Below are 20,685 nucleotides of genomic sequence, written 5' to 3' on the forward strand. Positions count from 1 at the left end.
CTAGCCTATTTGAAATCAAGATGGTTTAAACAACACAGCTGGAAGGCAGAGGGAACTGCAAAACCAAAGGAAAGTCCATGTGCTTTGCAGCTGGGCCATCAAAGAGATTTCCTGTGGCTGCCAAAGAGAAAAACGGAGGAAAAGAAAAACACCCTAAGTCAACCCCCTTCTCCCTCCAAAATAGAACAAGCTGTGTGTCCATTTTTCAATCTGGGCAGATCGTTTCCCTGGGGTAAGAACATAACACAGTTTCTCACTCACGGAATGTGACAGGAGAGGGGGAGGGGCCAGGCCCGAGGAGTCAGTATTTGGTTTCCACCCTGTCCCAAGGCAAGGGACAAAAAGAACCATGCCTTTATACACAAACATCTTGGACAGACCAAAGTAGAGTCATAGATTTTATTTAATTAAAATAGATTAAAAACAGACTGTGTAAAAGAATTAGAATTCTCAATAATTTACTATTATTTACATTAGCAAATGTCGGTCGTTAGTAGACAGTGAGCAGAGAAGCCTGAAGAACGGGGATCCTCTCCTGCGGGCCGGGGAGCCCCAGCTTCCCTCTGGAGTCCCGTCCGTTCCAGTTCATTATGGCAACTCCGTCACCAAGCACTCCGGGGTGGCGTGGCTGCAGCACCGGGACCTGCGCTGAAGGCCCAGAGACCTGGCAGGCCGGGAAGAAATTCCTTTCCTCTGGGAAGAACCACCAGCGCTCAGCCCAAGCTCACACGGGCATCTGGTCAGCAATGCCTTCCCCGCCCTGCGGCTGATGCCCCCACTGTGCTGGGCCTTCTGCAGACACTCCTGGGGTTGACCCAAACCCAGTTTCCAGATAAAAGATAAAAAGCAAAAAAAAAAAAAGCCACACATCCCAGTTCTCAGAGAAATCCTGGATTACTAAACATCCCCTGCCTATGGCATCTGGAATGGGCGACTTGCCAAAATCTCCCTCAAGACATTTTGTGCGTTTGCCGCGGGAGGGAACGGTGGGGAGTCAGGGTGGCTGGGGGGCGCTAGGCCACTTGACCAAGAGGGATGCACCTCCCAGGAAGCAGTAACAGTGAGAGCGAGCCCTGCAGGAACTGTCCCTGCCCCAGCAGTGTGCAGCCCTGTGGGCACCAAGCGGTGAGTGAAGACCCTCAGAACGCAGGCCCTGTGGCCTCCGGCCAGGACCTCAGCTTGCTGGAGATTCTGCGGTCAGCCTGGCCCACTAGGAGCCCCTGCTGCTCCACTTGCAGGACACCCAGGCCTCCTGGCGTCAGTGGGGCCTGGGACATCTGGGAGGTCCAGGGCTGGGGCAGCAGCTGTGACCATGGGGGCCAGCACAGCGGACAGCATCAGAGCTGGCAGTGAACAGCGGAGGCGGGGGAGGCCTGAGAGAGAGGTTCAGTCCAAAATGTCTGTCTCGAAGGGCACCAGGTGGTAATACGACAGGTTGGTGACGTAGGCTGCTGGGTCATCCCCGTCCTCCAGCTCTGAGGGAAACTCACTGCCATTCTCAAATCTGAAATTAGAGAAAACAGAAGTGAGGGCTGGCTCATTGTTAGGATCAACACCAAACACGCGCCAGGCCCATGAGCATGGCTTTCAGTGCCCACTAGTAAGTGTGCAAAAAACCACGGCTACAAATTAACTGGTGAGCTGGCTCCTCCTCTGAGACTGCCAGAGCTTCTGGTTTCCACTGCCTTGGAGACTGCTGTCTGTATTTGCTTAGACAACCCTTAGCGAGGCCTTCATCCATTCCTCCATTCATGGAGGGCTGATTTGCACCTCTTGTTCTGTGCCCAGCACCGCGTCAGGCTGTAGGATCAGCAGTGAACAAGGCAGGCAGGGTCCGTCCTCAGGGAAGAGGCGCCTGCCTCGTGCTGGGCCCTGGGGACAGCTCAGAGAGGAGTGGTCACGGGCTCCCAGCCTGACCACAGCCGAGATGGCACATGGACGCACAGGAGGCTGCGGAGGGAACAGGAGGCTGGAGAAGAGCCGGAGGCGCGTGGAGGTCACAGGGAGAGATACCTTCTAGCGGGCAAGCTGCATGCGGGAACGTTTCACTCGGCTTCTGGCAGATGAGAAGCATCCGAATGTGGGATTGGTGTGGAGAACCAAGGGAAGAATACGAACCCCAAACATAAGGGGATGAAAAGCCCGCGATACTGACTCCCCACACACTGGAACTGTACTCCCTCTGCAGCCCAGGCATGACCTCCTGCATTACAAAAAGAGACTCCAAGTCTTTAAAAACGCGTAACAAAGAGAAAAGCACGAGAAGGACATTCTCCCCAGGAAGGGGGACGGAGCTGTGCGGCTTGTGGGATCTCCCTCAACCTATGAATCAGCCCAGACCCAGCAGGCTGCCTGGGAGTGTGGACAGGGGCAAGCGGCCGCCCCGCCCTCCTGGGAGTCACCTCAGGGCTGCCTCCTGTGCCACCCCTAGTGCCTGAAGGTGGCCCTGGCCACTGGACAACTGTGGGAACTCAGCCATATCTGCAAAGCTTTGCCATGGCCAAGATGACCGCACAGTCCAGGCCCCTGGCCGGACATACAACACAAGGCAGGGTGAGCACATGTTCCCCCAAACCCAGGACGTTGCACGTATCCCGCTGACCTCAAGGGACGAGGCTGTGAAGACAGCTTTCAGGCGTGTGGATGAGGAAGGCTGAGGCTGCAGAGGAGGCCTCCCCTCTCACTCCATGGCCAGGCCTGGAGTGTGTTGTCAGCCCCCGCCTCAGCTTCCCTATGCTCACGGTCCTGGCAACACGAGGCTGGAACAGAGGCCGTGGCACGAAGAGCCCTGGCTGTGGGTGGGAAAGCTATGGGGGCTCACGGAGACAGAGCAGCTCTCCAACTTCACCCCAGGGAATGGAATCTCTTCCCCGGACCAGGGCTGGATGGAAACCCAACGGGGAGCCTTGGGTGTGCTGAAAGGCTCAAGCCAGGCGAGGGGCAGAGCCACAGCGCCACCTCAAACAGTGTCCCTCCACCTGCCTGTCCTCCCCGCCCAGATCACAGGATGGCCCTGAGGACATGAGGAAGGAGGGGGACTGGGATGCTCAGGGGCAAGAGAGTCACGGGGCTGAGGCTCCCTGAGGTCCCCACAGAACCGCCCAGTGCCTCGGCCCTGGATGACCTCCCAGAAGCCAGGTAATCCCTTCACCAGCTGAGACTGTCACCTGCAGAGTCCCAGAAGTCCCCACTGGCCCCATCTCTATCAGATACAACCATTTCCTGAGTGCAGGGGTGTCTCTGGGCCCCGGCACTGGTGCCCACTTGCCCCTGGGGCCAGACTGGGGGCAGCCTGCCAAGACTCTGCTGTGGGGGCCCTGCCATGGGCCCGGCAGCACTGAGCTCACAGACTCGGCCCAGATGGTCAGCCTCGGGTGCCAGGGAGGACAGCGGCGCAGGGAGGTGAAGCCTCCAGTTCCACAAACGGTACCTCGCTGTGCCCTTGGTTGCTGTCAACTCCCCACCCGACAGCCGAGGCCGCAGAGTAACAGATCGTCCCTGTGAGACACTGGAGCTGGACCGTCACCAACTCCACTGCGCTGCCCGAGACTGAGCAGCCAGAGAGAGGCCCGGCGAGCCTGAGTCTGACTCCCTCCAAATGCTCCCCTGAGCCCCAGGCGTTTCTTTGTTAGGCTTTCCTGGGATCGTGGAGATTTTCTCGGTCCTCTCTCCCTGTGAACCAGGCGTCCCGGAGCAGGTGGCCGCCTGTTCAAGACCTGTCATTCCTGTCCACACACAGCCCTGGGCTGCCACCAAGAGCCACACCCCTGGCCCGGCTTTCTTTTCTCGTGTGTTTCTCCTCAGCTCCAGCCCGCTCGCAGTTGAACCTGCCTCCTAAATCTGGCCTCATTCCAGGGTGCCGAGGGCCTCTTGGAGATAGAAAGGGGTCCCCTTGGAAACACTGCAGACTCAGAGCCTGCACAACTGGTGATGAGAAAGGGTCTCCATCTGTCTTCTCCCCCAAGACAGTGCCTGGCCAGTAACTACCCCTGCCAAGCTAAAGGGCCTCTTTCTTTCATCCATGATTACACTCCAGCCTTGTACCTCCACAGTGCCAGCCTGTTGGCACGGGGGACCCACAGGGAATGAGTGAATGAGCTATGTACAGTGGGGTCAGAGTAAGGGACACAAAGGGGCAAAGCAGGTCAGGAAAGCTGCGGCCTTGGCCCCACTGGCACAGCCTCTGCCACCAGCAGTTCATGACCCCTCCACTGGGAAGGATTCTCGCACTGTCTACCTGAGAGACACACTGGTAGAGGTGGGAGTCTGTTAGCAGGAGCCAGTCCCACAAGCCTGACAGGGACCCCCTGCTCAGTCATGGAGCAGGGATTCAGCAGAGGAGGCCCAGGCCACCGGCTGGAGCCCAGGTTGATGTTAGGGTCACAGCCCTGTAGCCCACAGGCCCGGATGTGGGTCTCGGCACATGTGGCCCGCCTAGTTCTAGTTTCAGTCTGCTGCTGTGGGGGGGCTAGCAAATGGGGGGGCTAGCAAATGGGGGGGCTAGCAAATGGGGGGCTAGCAAATGGGGGCCTAGCAAATGGGGGGGCTAGCAAATGGGGGGGCTAGACCTGGGCCATCCCCAGGCTACGTCATTCCTGGGCCCTCAGGGAGACTCCGCAGCCAGAGCTGCCTCTGTGGGGTTCTCAAGTGCGATGTGCTACCCTCATCACCTGTGGTCTCCAACACAGCCCGTGGTGAGACAGCAGAACGGCCCCGCGAAGGTGAGAGAAGTCAGGAAAGTTTCAATAACTTTCTGAGCTCATACAGCCAAGAAGTAGCCTGGATTTGGCTATGTCAGGAAACAGAGGCCAAGCTGTCTGGGGACCCTGGTGTCCCTGTAATTCACCATGAAGATGCCTGGAGAAGAGCCAAGGCTAAGGTGCTGCGCCTCACAGGGCCCCCAGTGTCGGGCTCTCTGCAGCATGTGTTACCGTCAAACCACAGACAGAAAGAGCGGAGAAGACAGCGGTGGCTTTGGCTGTCCAGCCTCAGTGATCAGACATATCCTACACCTTCAGCACAGGGCCAGGCGGCCATGAGGCAAACATGTCCTCATCCCAGGGAATCAGGACCATTGAGTATGAGGCATGTGGCCCTCCTGGCCCTGGAGACAGCATCACACCCTTTAGGGCCCCACACAAACCAGGCCCCTAGCCCTGCAATGTCTCCCAAATGCCCCTTACAGCCAGCAACTCCGTCCTCCACAGATTTACTAATCAAGATCTCACCAGACTCTAGGAAAGGTAAACTTTTAAAATCAGTGTCCAAATGCAGGCAAGACATTTGGGTGGCTCTGGGTACCCCCTTCCTTCCATAAGAACAGTGAGCCCCCATCCCACAAGACAAATGGCTCAGGAGAGTCTATGAAACAATATTCCAATCAGCGTACTTACAAATGCTCTGCTGGGTCCATGCCCAGGTGCTGGTCTCTTCCATTTGGTATACTGTGGTCAATAACTATTGTTTCGGTATTTGCTAAACAAAATCCATTGGACCTCATGATTTCTGAAAATCAAAGCAACAAGGTGAGTCCTCAGGAGGGTTCGGTGCTTGAGGTTTTGGAGTTTGGGGTTTACCCCCATCTCCCTACTTTCTCCTCCACCTGTCGCCCGTGCCTCGCTTCCACACTGTGAGAGAACGCTGTGCACCCAAGACCCACTCAGAGCTCCGCCCCACAAAGTCCGGGAAGAGGTCAACCCCTCAGAAGCCAGGCCTGCTGCGTGTCTCTCCCCATACAAAGATGCTCTGGCTGCCCGAGCACTCTCTCCATATGCCCTTAACTGTGGGCTTAAAGCTACAGTACAAAGAAGGAGTACGGGGCTCAAATCTGTGAGTCTGCACGTGAGAGCAGATCCATGGCACAGTGATGTGTGGCTCTGCCCAGGGTACCTCGCCTTGCTGAGCTCTCACTGTGGCTGAGACAGGAATAACAATGTTGACGGCCTGGGTGGTTGTTCTAATTGCGTGAAATCAGTCTGCATTTTATTTTATTTTTATTTCAATAGTTTTGGGGGTACAGGTGGGTCTTGGTTACATGGATAAGTTCTTTAGTGGTGATTTCTGAGATGTGGTGGATCCATCTTTTATCCCTTACCCCACATCCCCAAACTCCATGATATCATTCCCATGCCTTGGCATCCTCATAGCTTAGCTCCCACTTCTAAGTGAGAATATACAGTATTGGTTGCCCATTCCTGAGTTACTTCTCCGCGTGCATTTTAAATCAAAGGGTGACTTTCACTGTTTTGCTGCATATAAATGTAATGGTTTATGTAAATGATTTTTTTTTTTCCAAGTAAGCACAGATTTGGGTAATTTAGAAAAGCCGACAAAGAAAAATGACTTCCTACATCCACACTGGCTGCATGGCGTGAGCTAGAGAGGGTGGAAGTCCGCACTCATCCTCAGCTGCAGGGGCTGGAATGGAGGATGAGGAGCCAGGACAATCAGCTCCATGGCCTTGGGACTCAGTTTCCTCCAATGGAAAATTTCAAAGTTGTATTAATCTCTGAGGATCCTTCTCACTCTGAAATCCCATGAACTCCTGGTTCGCATCATGCCATCTGGTCCATCTAGGCATAAAAAGCAAGAGTGGTGGACTCTCTGCTGCAGCATTCGTTTGTATTTTCTGAGGGACCGCGTTTCTGTCCCCTCGCTCGGCAGATGAGACCTGGTAGCCATGGCCAGTTCTTGGCACTAAAGTCCTCCAGCTGCCCGTGAGACTGCTCATCTCCAAACCTCAGTTCTAAGACCAGGACCACCTTCATCTGTTCTTTTGAATCAGAACCTCTCTGTACCCCATCATAAAAGCCACGCCTAAAATACACTCCAAATTCCTGGTGCCTTCTCAAATCCAAGGGATTATCTTATTCCCACTGGGGGCACAGCTCCAAACAGCCCTCCCTCTCCCCTGGCATGCCACACCCAACAGGAACATCGCTCATTCCCCATCGGATGCCTGAGTTGCTTGGGGGACTGTTTTCCTTTATTTTTTCTTACAACTTACCACAATGTAGACTGGTTTATTCCTGCATATGGATTTGCTTTTTTTTTGTGACTGAAATAGTCACTTTCTGTTTAATCTTTCTAGGTATTTGGTTCTCAGTTCTTTGAACTGTTTTCCAAATGAAGAGAATTAGGGAAATGACACAAAAATGAGGAAAGAAAAACACATTTCCTCCTCACTCCCCCAGGATCAAAATGTCGATTCATCAAGTCAGATTCATCAAGTCATTGCTAAAATTCTGCCTGCCTTTCTGGAGAAGGGGCCACTGGTGCTTCATGGGGACATCAGTCCTCAGCTCTTCCCTGCCCTCCTCCCTGTGCCACTGGTAGGGCTGCAGGAGCTCTATGAAGCAAAGAGGAATCAGTGCCCAAACTCTGGGATCAGCCACACTTCCAGGTGCCAAAGGGGCGACAGAAGATGCTTACCAAAGGCTCACTGAACAGGCGGACTGTGAAAACTGCTACATCCTAACAAGATAAACTAAGCGTCCCTCCTCGCCTCTCTATCTAAAATGGGTGGCAGCACAGAACCACTCCCTTTATTGTTTTTATTAACTCTGACCCAAATCTGTCTTTCATGGGAAGCACATAAAACCTCAGAGCAACCTCCATACAGCCAGCTGACAGCCCCTCCCCTTTCTCCCATCCCTTTTGCAAAGGGAATTTGGTTGGGTGGTGGCCTACGAGTTAAAACAAATGTCACTGCTGCAAATCACTTCTGAATAAGATTCTGAAGAGGTATTTTACATGCCTAATCTTTCCTAAATGTGAAATTTGGAGCTCTATAAAATGGGAGTCTTTACCCGTCTCCCGAAAAATAAATTTGTAAGAAATCATTCCTTAATTGCCTGTGACAAGGAGCCTCGTGCACATACATGTGGTTTAATTATTTGCAAGGCTGGCTGGGCCCTGGAGAACGCTAATGTCTGGTACCTCCTGCATGGACCTTGCTGTCTCAGGCCCGGCCCAGGGAGGGACTTCGCTTAGACTCTTGCATTTCACTGAAGATGGTCCCTGAGAAGCTCCGGCTTCCTCCTGGATCCCGCCTCTGCTCTCAGCCCCAGAACCTCGAAAAACCTTGGGGTAAGCCAGGCTACACGCTGGCAGGTGTGCAGCAACCTTTGGAACATTTATTCCCAACTCGGGTTCAGAAAGGGATGGTTTATTGAAAAGCAAATTGTCTTAAAACCTAGGGAAATGTACACAGTTTTTATGTGCCTGCGCTAGTTGAAAAAGGAACACAGATTCTGTAACAGTTTACATTTTTATTTATTTGGTCACTTTAACAAAACAGTCCTAAGAAAAGCTGTACAAATTAGAACAGGTCCACAGTTTAAAAAAAGAAGAAAAAGCGTTTAGCTCTAGCAAGCCTCTAATTGTAGGGACCACTGGTTTAAGGAGATCATCTTGCTAAGCCTGTAGTCTGTGCCCGTTTCAACCACGGACAGCAGATATTTAAATGGGAGTTGACCTCCTGGGTCAGTTTTCACGAGAGGATGATGTAGACCATGAATTTGTTCCTTCAAGCAAAAGGCTTCATTGAGATTCATTGCTACGGGACCAGGGAGCCTGACTTGTAACAAAGTCCACTGGTAACTTGCCATGTGCCTTCGACCAGAGCACTAGCAAGTATGGCGTGTCTGCAGTGTGGAATGCTGGCTCCTCAGGAGGCATGAGCAGGTAGGAAAGCAAGCAGACGGTGCAGCTGGGGGAGGCTCTGCTACTTATGCCTGGAGAGCAGGTGACTTCTTGCTCAGTTTCTTCATCTGTACAATGGAAATAAAGGTATCCACTCCAAAGGCCATTATGCAGACTAACTGAGATGATGTATGTAAAGAATCTAGCAAATGCTGTGGGCTTGGTAGAGTCCTGAGTGGTCTATCATGATCATTCAGTCCCCTTTTATTAACTGGCTAACTGGGCTACCCCTATACAGTAAAAATAAGGTTGACATTATACAGAAGCCAAATTAATGAGAAACAGTGTTCTATTTCCAGGCCCCTTAAACCTAAATAATCAGATTTTGTGGCTGAAATTGATGAGTCCAAGTAGCTGTATCAAGGCTGAGGTCCGCATTTCCTCACAGCTATTATGATCATCATTAGTAATGTCCTCACATCCATTATGATATAAATAAAAAAGAACGGAAGAAAATGTTGTAATTCCAGAAAAATTGTAGCATCTGAGCCACTCTTCATACATACAATATGAATGTCTTAGAAGTCAGCTTAGTATCTACAGCAAGAATCTTTGACCAATGTAGCCACTTTAATCACATACATGAGTGATTCCATGAAATAGTTCACTTTCAAGCAACTTTTTTACACTCGTATTTTTCCAAATGAAAACAGCCCTGCTCTTCCATGGAAACTGACATTGGCACAATACTGTTAACTAAACGAAAGACCTCCTTCACTCGAATTTCAACAGTTTTTCCATCAATGTTCCTCTTTTCCGTGCGGGCCCCAATCCAGGATCCCTTGTTGCAATGTGTTGCTCTGTTTTGATCTTCTACGACCACTGACGGTTCCTCCATCTTTCCTTTTCTCTCATGAACATAACACTTTAAGAGAGGACTGAGCTATTTTAGCAAATGTCCCTCAATTTGGGTTTGTTGGCAGTTTCAGAGTGATTCGATTGAGGTGATGCATTTTTGGCAGGAATCTTGAGAACTGGAGTGGCATATGGGGGTGGGGGTGATGCCGACAGGTCCTGCTGCTGGGGAGGCTGCTGTGAGTGCCTGGTGAGGAGGCTCCTGCCAGCTATTTCCACAGTGAAGTTACCACCTTTCCCTTTGTAGTTAATAATTGAGGGAGGATGCCTCGGGGCTATGCAAATCCTGTTTCTCCTCAAAGTTTCACTCATGAATCTTTGCATCTGTCAGTCAATGGATCTTCTTTGCACCAATTACCAGTGTATCTATTTGCCTGATGGCACTTTTTCTGTTTTTTAGATGTAGCTATGTTTTCATAGCCCCACAAACCTGTCGCAACCCCTTACTTCAATAACTCTATTCCTTTTCTGAGCAGACACACAGTCTCAGCCGTGAAAGCATTCACACTATAGCCTTCCTCCCTTTCACCTCTCTCCCACTGTATTTCCAATGCACTCCAGCAACGGAACAAAACCCAAAGCAGTGCCCCTTTATTAACTGGCTAACTGGGCTACATAGTAAAACTAAGGTTGTGATTGGCCAGAAGCCAGATTAATGAAAAATAAAATTGTGATTCATTTCCAGGCCTCTTAAACCTGAATGGTCAGATTTTTGTGGCTGAGATTGACGAGCCCAAGTTGCCAGATCGAAGCTGAGGTTTGCATTTACTTTTGCGTTGCAGAGCTGCAGCCATGGGGCAGAACGCTCTAGATTCCTGCTTTCTTACATTTGATAAGCATTGGGACAAAGAATGATTAAGGCTGCACTGGTTGGAAGTATTGCCAAGGGCTGCAGTCCCTCCTGACTGTCCTCACCATGGCCCCAGGATGTGGAAACGGTCGCCGCGACTGCTAGCACCAGGCGCCATCTAGTGGAGCTCCTAACAACTAAACTGTCCTAGAAAAGCCAAGGCACTTGGCGCCTGCAGGTCCCCATCCTCAGCCTACATCAAGAGAGCAGAGACGGTCAGTGCCCGTCCCCCATGGCACCGCCTCCCTGCATGTATGTCAGTGGCATAAGAAATGGAGGAGGAAGGTGGATGTGGGCTCGCGGCTGGGAATGAATGAAATTAACCAGGACAGGAGTGGACAGGCAGGTTTGCACGAAGGACCCTGCAGGGCCACAGTTCATGCAATAGCTGGCCAGTCCACCCACAGGAGGCTGAGGCTCTGGAGTGGAGGCGACACAATCAAAAGGCTAGCATGGGCTAGACTCTGAATGCCCAGAATGACCAAGAACTTGGGCTTGATTGTGAGAGTGAGCTTTTAAGACAGTTAATGGGCCAGGTGCAGTGGCTCACGTTTGTAATCCCAGCGCTTTGGGAGGCTGAGGTGGGCAGATCACAAGGTTGGGAGATCAAGACCATCCTGGCTAACATGGTGAAACCCCATCTCTACTAAAAATACAAAAAAATTAGCCGGGCATGGTGGCGGGCGCCTGTAGTCCCAGCTACTCGGGAGGCTGAGGCAGGAGAATGGCGCGAACCCAGGAGGCGGAGCTTGCAGTGAGCCCACTCCAGCTTGGGCAACAGAACAAGACTCTGTCTCAAAAAAAAAAAAAAAAAGACAAGACAAAAAGACAGTTAATGAGCCTTAGAGGTCAGAGCTTTGGGATGACTGGCTCAGTCCTCCGGTTCATGTCCTGGAGAAAGGGGGAGGCATGAGAGAAAGCCATGTGGACAGTCTCAGGTGATGCCAGGGCTCTCTGGACCCCCGCCTCAGCCTGGGGACCCATAGATCCAGAAACATGCCAAATATGGGACCAAGACTGAGAACATGATGTGCCTATGTGTGAGTCATTTTCTCAAAGGGATGTTGGGGCTACTTATTGTCAATAGTAATTTCATTAAAAAGCATTCCTGAAGGGAGGTATCTGCCACGGTGTGGGTGGACGTATCGCCTCACCACTGGCAGGTTAAGCAGCTCTAGATTAAGAAGCTCCCTCAGACACAGTGAGGGGCTGGCTAGGCCGGGAACAGAGATCAGAGGGCCTGAGGGGTTCAGAGAGAGAACATCAGACTCGGTGACCAGCAGAGCAAAGGAAGAGGAGGAAACACCCAGAGCACTTGAGACCCTCGGGTCTGCAAGGCCGCAAGAGGCCGAACGGCCTGCCGCCTCCTGCAGCAACACCTCCGGGCCCCCAGACTCTGCACTGAGACTGTTAGCCACAGGCTGGTGCAGACTCCATGGTTAGGCAGCCCCAGATGTTAGAACGTATTCTGTGCTGAGCCAAAGTCATCCACAGTTACTTCTACCCACAGGCCCAGTGCCAGCCCTCACGTGACCCCTTCCTGTGGTGGCCCGCCAACATCTGAGGGTGGCATCCCCTGCCTCCTAGCTGCCCTTCCACATTTCCTCCCATTCTTTTGACCGCAGTCCACCGGACACTCTTCTCTGGATGCAATAATTCGTCTTGCTGCATCCCGGGGACAGTCCTGACTTGCAGAAGGAGGCCAGGACCCCTGCCTCCCTAGACCTGGACACTGCACCCCCATCACACACGGAAGGCCACAAACAGCAGTGGCTGAAACCTGTCCTCAGCCCTTGCAAAAAGGCAAACAAAACATACTTTCAACTGCAACATGAGACTCTACGTTTCTCCCTATTATATTTCGTCTCACTATGCTCGTCCCTTAGGGTACATGTGGGCCATGTGTTCATCTACATCACTAATAGAAACAGGAGGCCAGGGTGGGCTGCAGCACATGCCAGGCACTGTGCCTCAGGAGCTTCTGCATCAGAGGTGGCTCCAGGGAGCTCCAATCTGTCCCTCTCACTTGGGGGCCAGCACCTCCCACAAGGCAAGGCACTAGGAGGACTCTGTCGCTCCTTGATCTCATTTGTGGCAGCATGAACCAGCCTGTAGGCATTATATTAAGTGAAATAAGCTAGGCACAGAAAGACAAATGTCACAAGATCTCACCCATATGTGGAATCTAGAGAAGGGGAGATCACAGAAGCAGCAAGTAGAACAGTGGTTACCAGAGGAGGGAGGGGCTCACTGGTCAGTGAGCACAAAGTGACCGCGGGAGGAAAAAGCTCTGCTTTGCTACTACTGTACAGTAGGGTGACTAGGGTTAACAGTACTGCTTTGTGTATTTCAAAATAGCTAGAAAAGAGGATTTTGCATGTTCTCACCACAAAGAAAAGATGAATGTTTGAGATAATGGAAATGCTAAATACTCTGACTTGATTTTTACACAATATACGCATGTATCGAAACATCACACTTTACCCCATAAATATGTACAATCATTATGTGTCAGTAAAAACAAACAAAAAAGTAAAAAACAAAACAAAGCAGCAGCCACAGACAGGGTCAGGCATGCCACGACCCTGCACACACACAATCCTATTAATATTTACAAACCCATCTTCCACTCCAGGTTCCAGAACCTGCCCACCCCACCCAGTTCTCCCAAACACACAATTCAGAATCCACCTGTGCTGTGGTCAGTAATCAGCAAGGTCACATGCACAGCCAACAGCATCAATCACCCATCCCCACTGTCCTCTGGTGTCCCCAATTGCTTCTGAGTCAGCTCTGGGCTCAGACCCCCCCTCATCCACTCTTCTCCCTTGACATCCTTCTGAGTCCTCCATCCCTCCTTCTCCCCTGCTTCCTCCACCATTCAGAAACGGAATGACAGACAAAGGCCCCTGCTCTCCTTCCTGCAGACCACAACGTCATGGAGGTGCTCTCCTTTGGCTGAGCCATGTCTCCTCTCATGAGTCCCCCCTTCCCTCCCTGTCCACCAGGCAGACCATGGCAAGACCACACGCAACTGTCACCTCTTATGTCACAAGGTGACTGCCATTTGCTTGGGAAAATCCAGTCCTAGAGACTCCCAGGACAGAGTTCTTATCCCTACAAAAATCCTCCTCAGCAGCCTTTGCCAAAATAGTGCTGCAAAAAACAAATCTAGTGTTCTCATGACACCTGCAACCCAGATCTTAGTAAGTCACCAAACTTGGACTGGCCAAGAAGTCCCAGATTCCCCTTCCTTCCTTCCTGCGCCAGGAGCCACAATCCCACATCCACACTAAGGAGACCTAAAGCCTGTGCGTCCCTTTGGTTACGGCCGCCCCTAAAAGCAAGAACCAAATTCAATGCCACGTGACACGGGCTGTCTCGCTTCAGCAGGCTCAATGGTGGATTCCAGTATCCAGTAGTTTGCTTCAAACTCTATCATCAATGTGTTTGTTCATCGTTATACCGTTTCGGAAGTGAGTTCCAATTTACATGCCACACAAACCCTTGAGGACGCAGCAGGAGTAGAAACCAGAGGAGGAAACACCCTGCTTAGGGGGAATCAGGCAACAGCCTCTCTCCCTGTGCGTTCGCATTTCTCTCGGATTGTCTTTCTGGAAAAGCGTGGCCCAGCCGCAGAGACAGCCAACCGTGAGGGTTTCTCTGAAGCCTCAGCCTCAACAGCAGCCCCTCCCCCCACACCTCCCTCGCGGCTCTTACCTGATATTTTGACTGGACTTTGAAAGCTGGGTTGAATTTTATGTACATTATCATTTTTTAACACCTGATCCAGAGGAGATCTTTCGAAGAAGGTGAGCACAACTTCTGACCTAGAATACTGGGGAGAAATACAGGGATTACTAAACATGAACAACCTCCATAGGCTGGCCCTGTCTGTCTACCAAGAGAGAGGCCCTGCTTGTCTGCAGAGGTGGCCTGTGTGATGCAAACGCCCGGGCAATGTCCAGATGCTCCCACGGCTGGCCGCAGGGGCGGGGCTGCCATCACTGCACAGCCCGCATGCGCTCATGACCCAGGCAGCTGGAAGGCAAGGCCTCAGCGACCTCGGCAGTGGAGGGAATCATGGCTCCGATGCGCCAGTTTCACTCATGCCTCCCTCTGTCTATAGTCAACTGCAGGCTGTGTCCATTCTCCCCATTTGCCAGAAAGAAACGGAAGCTGCCAGGAGCTAAGGAGGTCTGCCTGGCGCTCAAGTCCAGGTTTTTAACCACCACTCACGACAAAGCCCACAGGCTTACATGGAAAGGGAGCTGATGGTCAAATCCGCGCCATGTGCCTCACTGTGCTGACACCAACATTCCGCTCGGTTTCCACATGTCAGTTCTACAATCCCCTGAGCAAGACGGGGGATTCTGAGCAGAGGCAGAAAGCAAAGCCCCTGCAGCCAGAGAGGCCCCGTGCCCGCCTACTCATGCCTCCTTGCACCCCTCATTTTCACTCTTTCCCCAGGGAGGAAATACCAGGGCCACGGGAGCCCACAAAAGCCTTCTTTCTCCTGATTACACCTGCACACCTCCACCCCCATCCCTATCGCCTGGTACTTCCAGGGAGGGAACAGAATGGCTAAGTGAGATGGAGCAAGCAAGTCAACTCTCTGGAGGGATGGACGCCTTTCCCATTTGGGAAGCGCCACCTCCCTGCCCAGCCCGGGTCCTGGCCGCACTCACTTTACAGGGCATGCTTATGATCGTCTTCAGCAGCTTCTCCACCTCGTTAAGCCTGGTCTCTATGTCGTGGGCTTCCTTTATGGCAACCAGTCCTAGAATTGAGACAGAAATGCTCAAAGTCAGAAAAGCACACCAGGAAATATCTTCCCAATTCAACACACAACAGATGCCCACGAACCGCCAGGGTCGTCCTCTGTGATGAGACGTCGGGAACATTCATTTAGCCTTATGCACCTATAGCCCCATCCTGGAAGTCCTGCTCTAAGCCTCATCCAATGTTTCAGCTACCCAGTGATCCATTAAGTCTGTGCTGGAGTCGGTACTGTCAATCTGAAAAGGGGATGGGAGGTGTAAGATCCCTCCAAGGGGGGCAGCCTGGCAAACTCCATAATCACCCCGGTCACAGCCAGATCTCAGCCCAGGGCGAATCAGGCCCTACTGCATGGTGGCTACAGCCAGGGGTGCTGGCCCAGGACCAGCCCACCCCCAATGACACAGGGAAGGACTCACTCTGCTGGCCCCAGCTGCTCAGATCGCAGACCCCTGGAAATGGAGCCCCTGTTTAGACCAGTTATTTAGATGCCACGTTCACAAGGAAAAAAGTCAGATCTCTGCCTGGAGAAAACCAAAGTGGACATGACTCATGCCACTTTCCAGGAATCTGAGCCTCTGTGCTTCTCACAGTCACCACATGCCCGAGTGGCCGTTAAGCAGTACAATATTTTATTTTTAAAATACCATAGCTCGAGGCATGAAGACGTGGGTGCTTTTCTATCGCCCCATGAGAAGCGCAGAGCAGAAGACTTCCCATCACAGGTTCTATCCCTCAGCTTTGCAGGATGGGGAAGTAGGTGCCCAAGGACACTGGCGTCTCCCCCACACTTGTGTGACTGAGGCTGATGCAAATGTGCCTGTGAGCGGTGATTAAACCACAAAGGCTTAAGTCCCAGAACTATTAATGGCAAAAACCGTGATTACTGCAATTACTTTTGCACCAACCTAGTATTACTGGTCATGGAGACCGGGTTTTTCAGAAGTTCTGGTCTGATTTTGTTTTACGGGGAAAAGCCTGTTCAGTTTTCAAGCAATTCGTTGAATAGGTCTATAAAAGAGATAAAAATAATTTCTTAAACTTCCTGACTGAAATTAAGAGGTCCCAGAGCATAGAGTCCACGGAAACTCCCACCGGGGCTCCCCAGACATAGGTCAAGGGCACTTCTGAAAGAGTGGGCACCGCAGGGGCATCCCCGTAACTGGGGTCAGTGGGGGTCAGTGGAGACCAGGAACCTTCTCCCCACTTCCTCAAGCATGTGCCAGGTGCCTCTTCGCCTGGCTCACCTGGAATCCCTGCTTGGCAGTGGGTCTGTGTGATCCTGCTCCCTCCACTGACCTCAGCCACACTGGCCCAGGCGGCCAGCTGTGCAGGGCACGAGGGTCCAAGAGGGGCAGGTCCGTGGCCTGTGACTCAGCCACTGGAAACCCTGGGGCCTCTGTCCATGTGGCCTGTGCCTATGCCCAAAGGAAGGGACTGGGCGACCCTCTGCCGTCTTCCCCAGCCTCACCCCAGCTCCCCACACGCCCGGGCAAGCAGAGTGGAGAAGAAAAAGAGAAAACAACAGAAGTACCAGACTCTCTGGATGCCTCCAGCCCAAGCCCTGAATTCCTTGCACAGAATTTCAAATATTTATATACCGCAATTTACATAGAATTTCAAATATTTATATACTACAAGAAGTATATATGCACCACTCTTTCAACCAAAATGCTTTGATCCCCTGCTTGCTAAGGGAAGTGTACCAAGGAAAAGACAGCCAGTTCAAAATTCTTAAAAAGTTGTTTTCAAAGAGAAGACAATTATATAACTCATGCCCACAAAGTGCTTCTTTATTCTAAGACAAGTAAAACTACTGTTATATTTCAACTTTTATTGCAGCTACAATACTAGTTTTCAGTTGATCAAATGAATGACACAGTAGTTGTATTCAGTTTACAAGATTGGCTTCCTGCATAGTCAATGTATCCAGCATATGTATACCCATTTCATAGGACAGCAAGCATGATCCAACCATTTACAGGTATTACAGAGGTTTATAATGCTTGTATCTGTGCTTTGCTGACAGATCTTTGGCTACATCTTTGATTTAATTCATGTGCAGCTCTTGGTTGGGTTGATAACCTCCAAGGGTAACATTAGGGAGACAAATATATTCTGCGGTACACTGATCTCCTTTTAGTATGGCCAAACTTAGCAAGTAAGACACATGATGCCTAATTCAATATGAATTTCAGATAAACAATGGATAATGCAATAGCAGGGACAGACTTACACTAAAAACATATTTGCTGTTTATTTGACATTCAAACTTAACTTTGGGTCCGGTATTTTATCTGCCTATGCTATCTTCTTTATGACCCATCTTCCAGACTGAACTACAGAAAGGCAAGTGCACCTGGTCAGGCCTCTGGAAACTATGTTAGGATTTCAGTTGCGCATGCAGACCCTTCATGACCTGATCCTAGCCCACCTACCTCAGCAGCTCTGTGCCCTGTGAAACACACCCTCAAGCCAACCCCAAGAAACCGGCCCTCGCTGCCCAACAGCCTCTGGGCGAGCTGTCCACCAGCCTCCTCCACCTCCAGGCTCACGATGGGGCAAAGCCCACTTAGGCAAAAGCCACCTGTTCTGTGACGATGGGACTGGGTCCTGCCTGTGGGCTCAGAAGGTCCATCCCACCCTCTACAGCCTCTTGCTCCTCTGCAATGACTGTGCCTTCACCTGGGGGTCTCCCCAGAGACTAGTGGGAGCCATAGGGCAGGAGGTACCTCAGGCTTATCTCCCTGTGACCAGCAACCAGCACAGTGCCTGGCCCACGCAAGGGATGCGATGTTCGTTGGCTGTGCTGGCAGAATACACTTGCATCAGACGAGACAGAAGTGGACGGGTGTTCATCAGTCTTCTGTGTGTGCTCCCGCTGCCCTGGGGCAGCCCCCAGTCTCAGTCTTCAGCCTGACCCAAGGCAGAACTGACCAACAGCAGGCTCTTCGGTCACCAGCCTCGAAGGAGAGTCTCGAGGGCCAAGTGGCACTAAAACTGCTGAGCCACGCTGGTTTGATTTTATGTGTGGAAATGTGCAGAACCACATTACTTCCCTTCACCTGTTTTTATGTTTCTGAATGGAAGCCAAGTTGTGTTCCTTGGGTATGTAAACATGCTTAACAACCAAACAAAAGGAGCCTGATAACATTTAGATGGGGAAAGTGAAGAGCTAGAATCCCTCCCTACAAGCACAGAAATGGCGGCTGCTTACTTTTTAAGCTCTAGGCTTTTAGTTAGGGGCACATCCATTATTTAATTCCCCATTCCAGCTCCTGGTGGCAACCAAGCTGGCAATGTGGATCACCTTTCTCAGGGCACTGTGGTCCTTTCTCCACGGAGACAGGTCACCTGAATGACAATAAGCACTGGTCCTTTCCCCAGGAGGGGCCGCAGCTGATTCAAGAAGTGGTGAATTCTGCTGCACTTACTGAAACCCACCTGATTGACAGCAGCACAGCTGGGCTGCCGCTGCTCCAGCTGCTGCCACCAGAGCTCCAGAGCACAGCAACAAGAATGCAGAGCGGGGCGCCTTGAGCAGCAAAGGCCTCCCCGCCCCCAGTCAAGACGTGGCACCGGCAAGAGACCACAGACAGCCTGGCCTTCTTAAAACGCCGTGGCTCCCATTTCCCAACTCCCCTTCCATTGTTTTTAAAATGTTTTAAATACACCAAACGGATGGGTGGATTTAATGTGGAAGGAAAACACTTTTTTTTTTTAAAAGAAACTGTACAACTGTCCAGTGCAAAAATGAAAGAAATCTTCATCTTGCAATTCCTGATTGTTTCATACTCACTAAGCTTTCTCGGTTTCACAGCTGGAAACCTCAAACTCCTGCTGCCAGCATGCCAAGTTACAAACACTCAAATGTATAAAGAAAAAGCTCTGAGCAGAATCCATGTTGAAAGACACTGCCTTATTCTCCAGGGGCAGATGAGACGAACTATGCATTTAGAAAGTACTGCTTCCCCCAAAGCAAACTATTGTGTGCATCTGCGCTTCTTTCCATCCTACCTGTTGTACTCTTCGTTTGTTACTCAAGTGCTTTGGCTTCCAACGGCAAGTGGAACTTCTCCAAATGTTGTCACCTGTTTACCATAAGCAACGATTTGAAAACTGGTTTTCAAAACTGCACTTAATACAGTAACTTAAGATCATCTAAAACTTTTGGTTTTTATATTCCAAATATTGCTGATGGCATGACAATTCTGTGGGGTTCCTGTCCGACTTAGCTTTACTGTCAGGTTCAGAGGGTTGCCTATTCTCCCAAGTGAGCCTTAAAAAGAAGCAGAGCCGCTTGATTCGGCTCTTTCAGGACTGGCCAGCAGGGGGCACGCGCACTCTGCAGAAAAAGCAAGAGGCCGTCCCTGCAATGCACGCTTAAGGAAGTTAGCCTCAGAGCTCACAGCCCGGGAAACTATTCTAATTTCTAACAAAGAATCACGAATACAACCTCAACTTTTAAAATCTCATCCTACACAATTTGTGACATCAGAATTTCATCCAGATGTAGCCAAACAATTAAGAATTTGAAACCAAAAAATTGGTAACACAGTAAGTGGGCCACCTGGACACACATGTGGGGGCTAAGTACCAGCAGGTGGCTGCCAGCGTCACTTTTCTTCCTAAAGGAGTTTGGCCTCGAAAGTTGAAAACACAGCGTTGTATCTGTCAATTTGGGGATTAGTTGCTTTGTGCAAACACAAACACCTGATTTGTTCTTGGAATCAGAACGGAACGCGCTGGAGTCAGCACAAAGATCTGACAGTGAGAGCCAACATTAACAAACGCGGCTTCCGAATCGCAGAAACCTGGGTCCAGAGTCCCACTTTTTTGGGAAGTGGAGGCTTCGGGCTCAACACTTGTGGTGACTGACCCAGCTTCCTCCAGGGAGGACCTTGGCCATCTGACTCTGGCGGGAGAGCTTCCTGCGGCTGCAATTCTGAAACTAAGGGCAGGATGCTGCTCGGAGGCGCGGGGAGGTCGAGCACTAAGGAGCGTCCACTACCCAAAGAACAAGCCTCTCTGAGCATTCAGAGGACACGCTCCCACACGCACACAAGACACAGCCCCGGGGAAATGCTCTGCAAAGGGAACTTTCAAACTGAGTCAAACCATAAATTACATTTATATTGTTTCCTTTCCATTTAACAAATGTGCCCATCAGCACACTACACAGATGCAGAGGTGAAGGGGGGAAGGCAGCCTCATCTTGCGTGCTGCACAGGAGACACATATTCTTTAAAGGTTGAGTGTAATACACATTTTGGAAACTAAATATCTAAAATGTTTTAGGAAAACCTTTAAACCTTCCTAAGTACCTGTTTTCTAAATAGGCAGTCAATACTGAAGAAGCAGCGAGCTAAGAACTGACAAGCTGGTTATTCGAGGCATAACTAAGCATCCCAAGGAAGTTCCAACTGCCTGGGAACCTGAGGCTGCTCTTCACTATCCGAGACTCACGCGCTTCCACCTGCGCAGTGCCATGCGGTGTA

General features: G+C 51.0%; 1 protein-coding gene across 1 annotated transcript in view; it reads right to left on the reverse strand.

Moving 5' to 3' along the window:
- Positions 1–373: 373 nt before the first annotated feature.
- The window catches only part of PXDC1 (PX domain containing 1), a 28,034-nt gene continuing 7,722 nt past the window's right edge, over positions 374–20,685 (reverse strand). Inside the window, exons 2-5 of the mRNA XM_011962616.1 lie at positions 15,097–15,188; positions 14,129–14,246; positions 5,394–5,505; positions 374–1,504 (exon numbers count right to left, since the gene is read on the reverse strand). Coding sequence (XP_011818006.1) covers positions 1,387–1,504; positions 5,394–5,505; positions 14,129–14,246; positions 15,097–15,188 — 440 coding nt within the window. The 3' untranslated portion in view covers positions 374–1,386. The remainder of the gene's footprint in view (positions 1,505–5,393; positions 5,506–14,128; positions 14,247–15,096; positions 15,189–20,685) is intronic.

This window comes from Colobus angolensis, unplaced genomic scaffold (assembly GCF_000951035.1).
Source record: "Colobus angolensis palliatus isolate OR3802 unplaced genomic scaffold, Cang.pa_1.0 Scaffold6, whole genome shotgun sequence".
In the NCBI taxonomy this organism is placed as follows: domain Eukaryota; kingdom Metazoa; phylum Chordata; class Mammalia; order Primates; family Cercopithecidae; genus Colobus; species Colobus angolensis.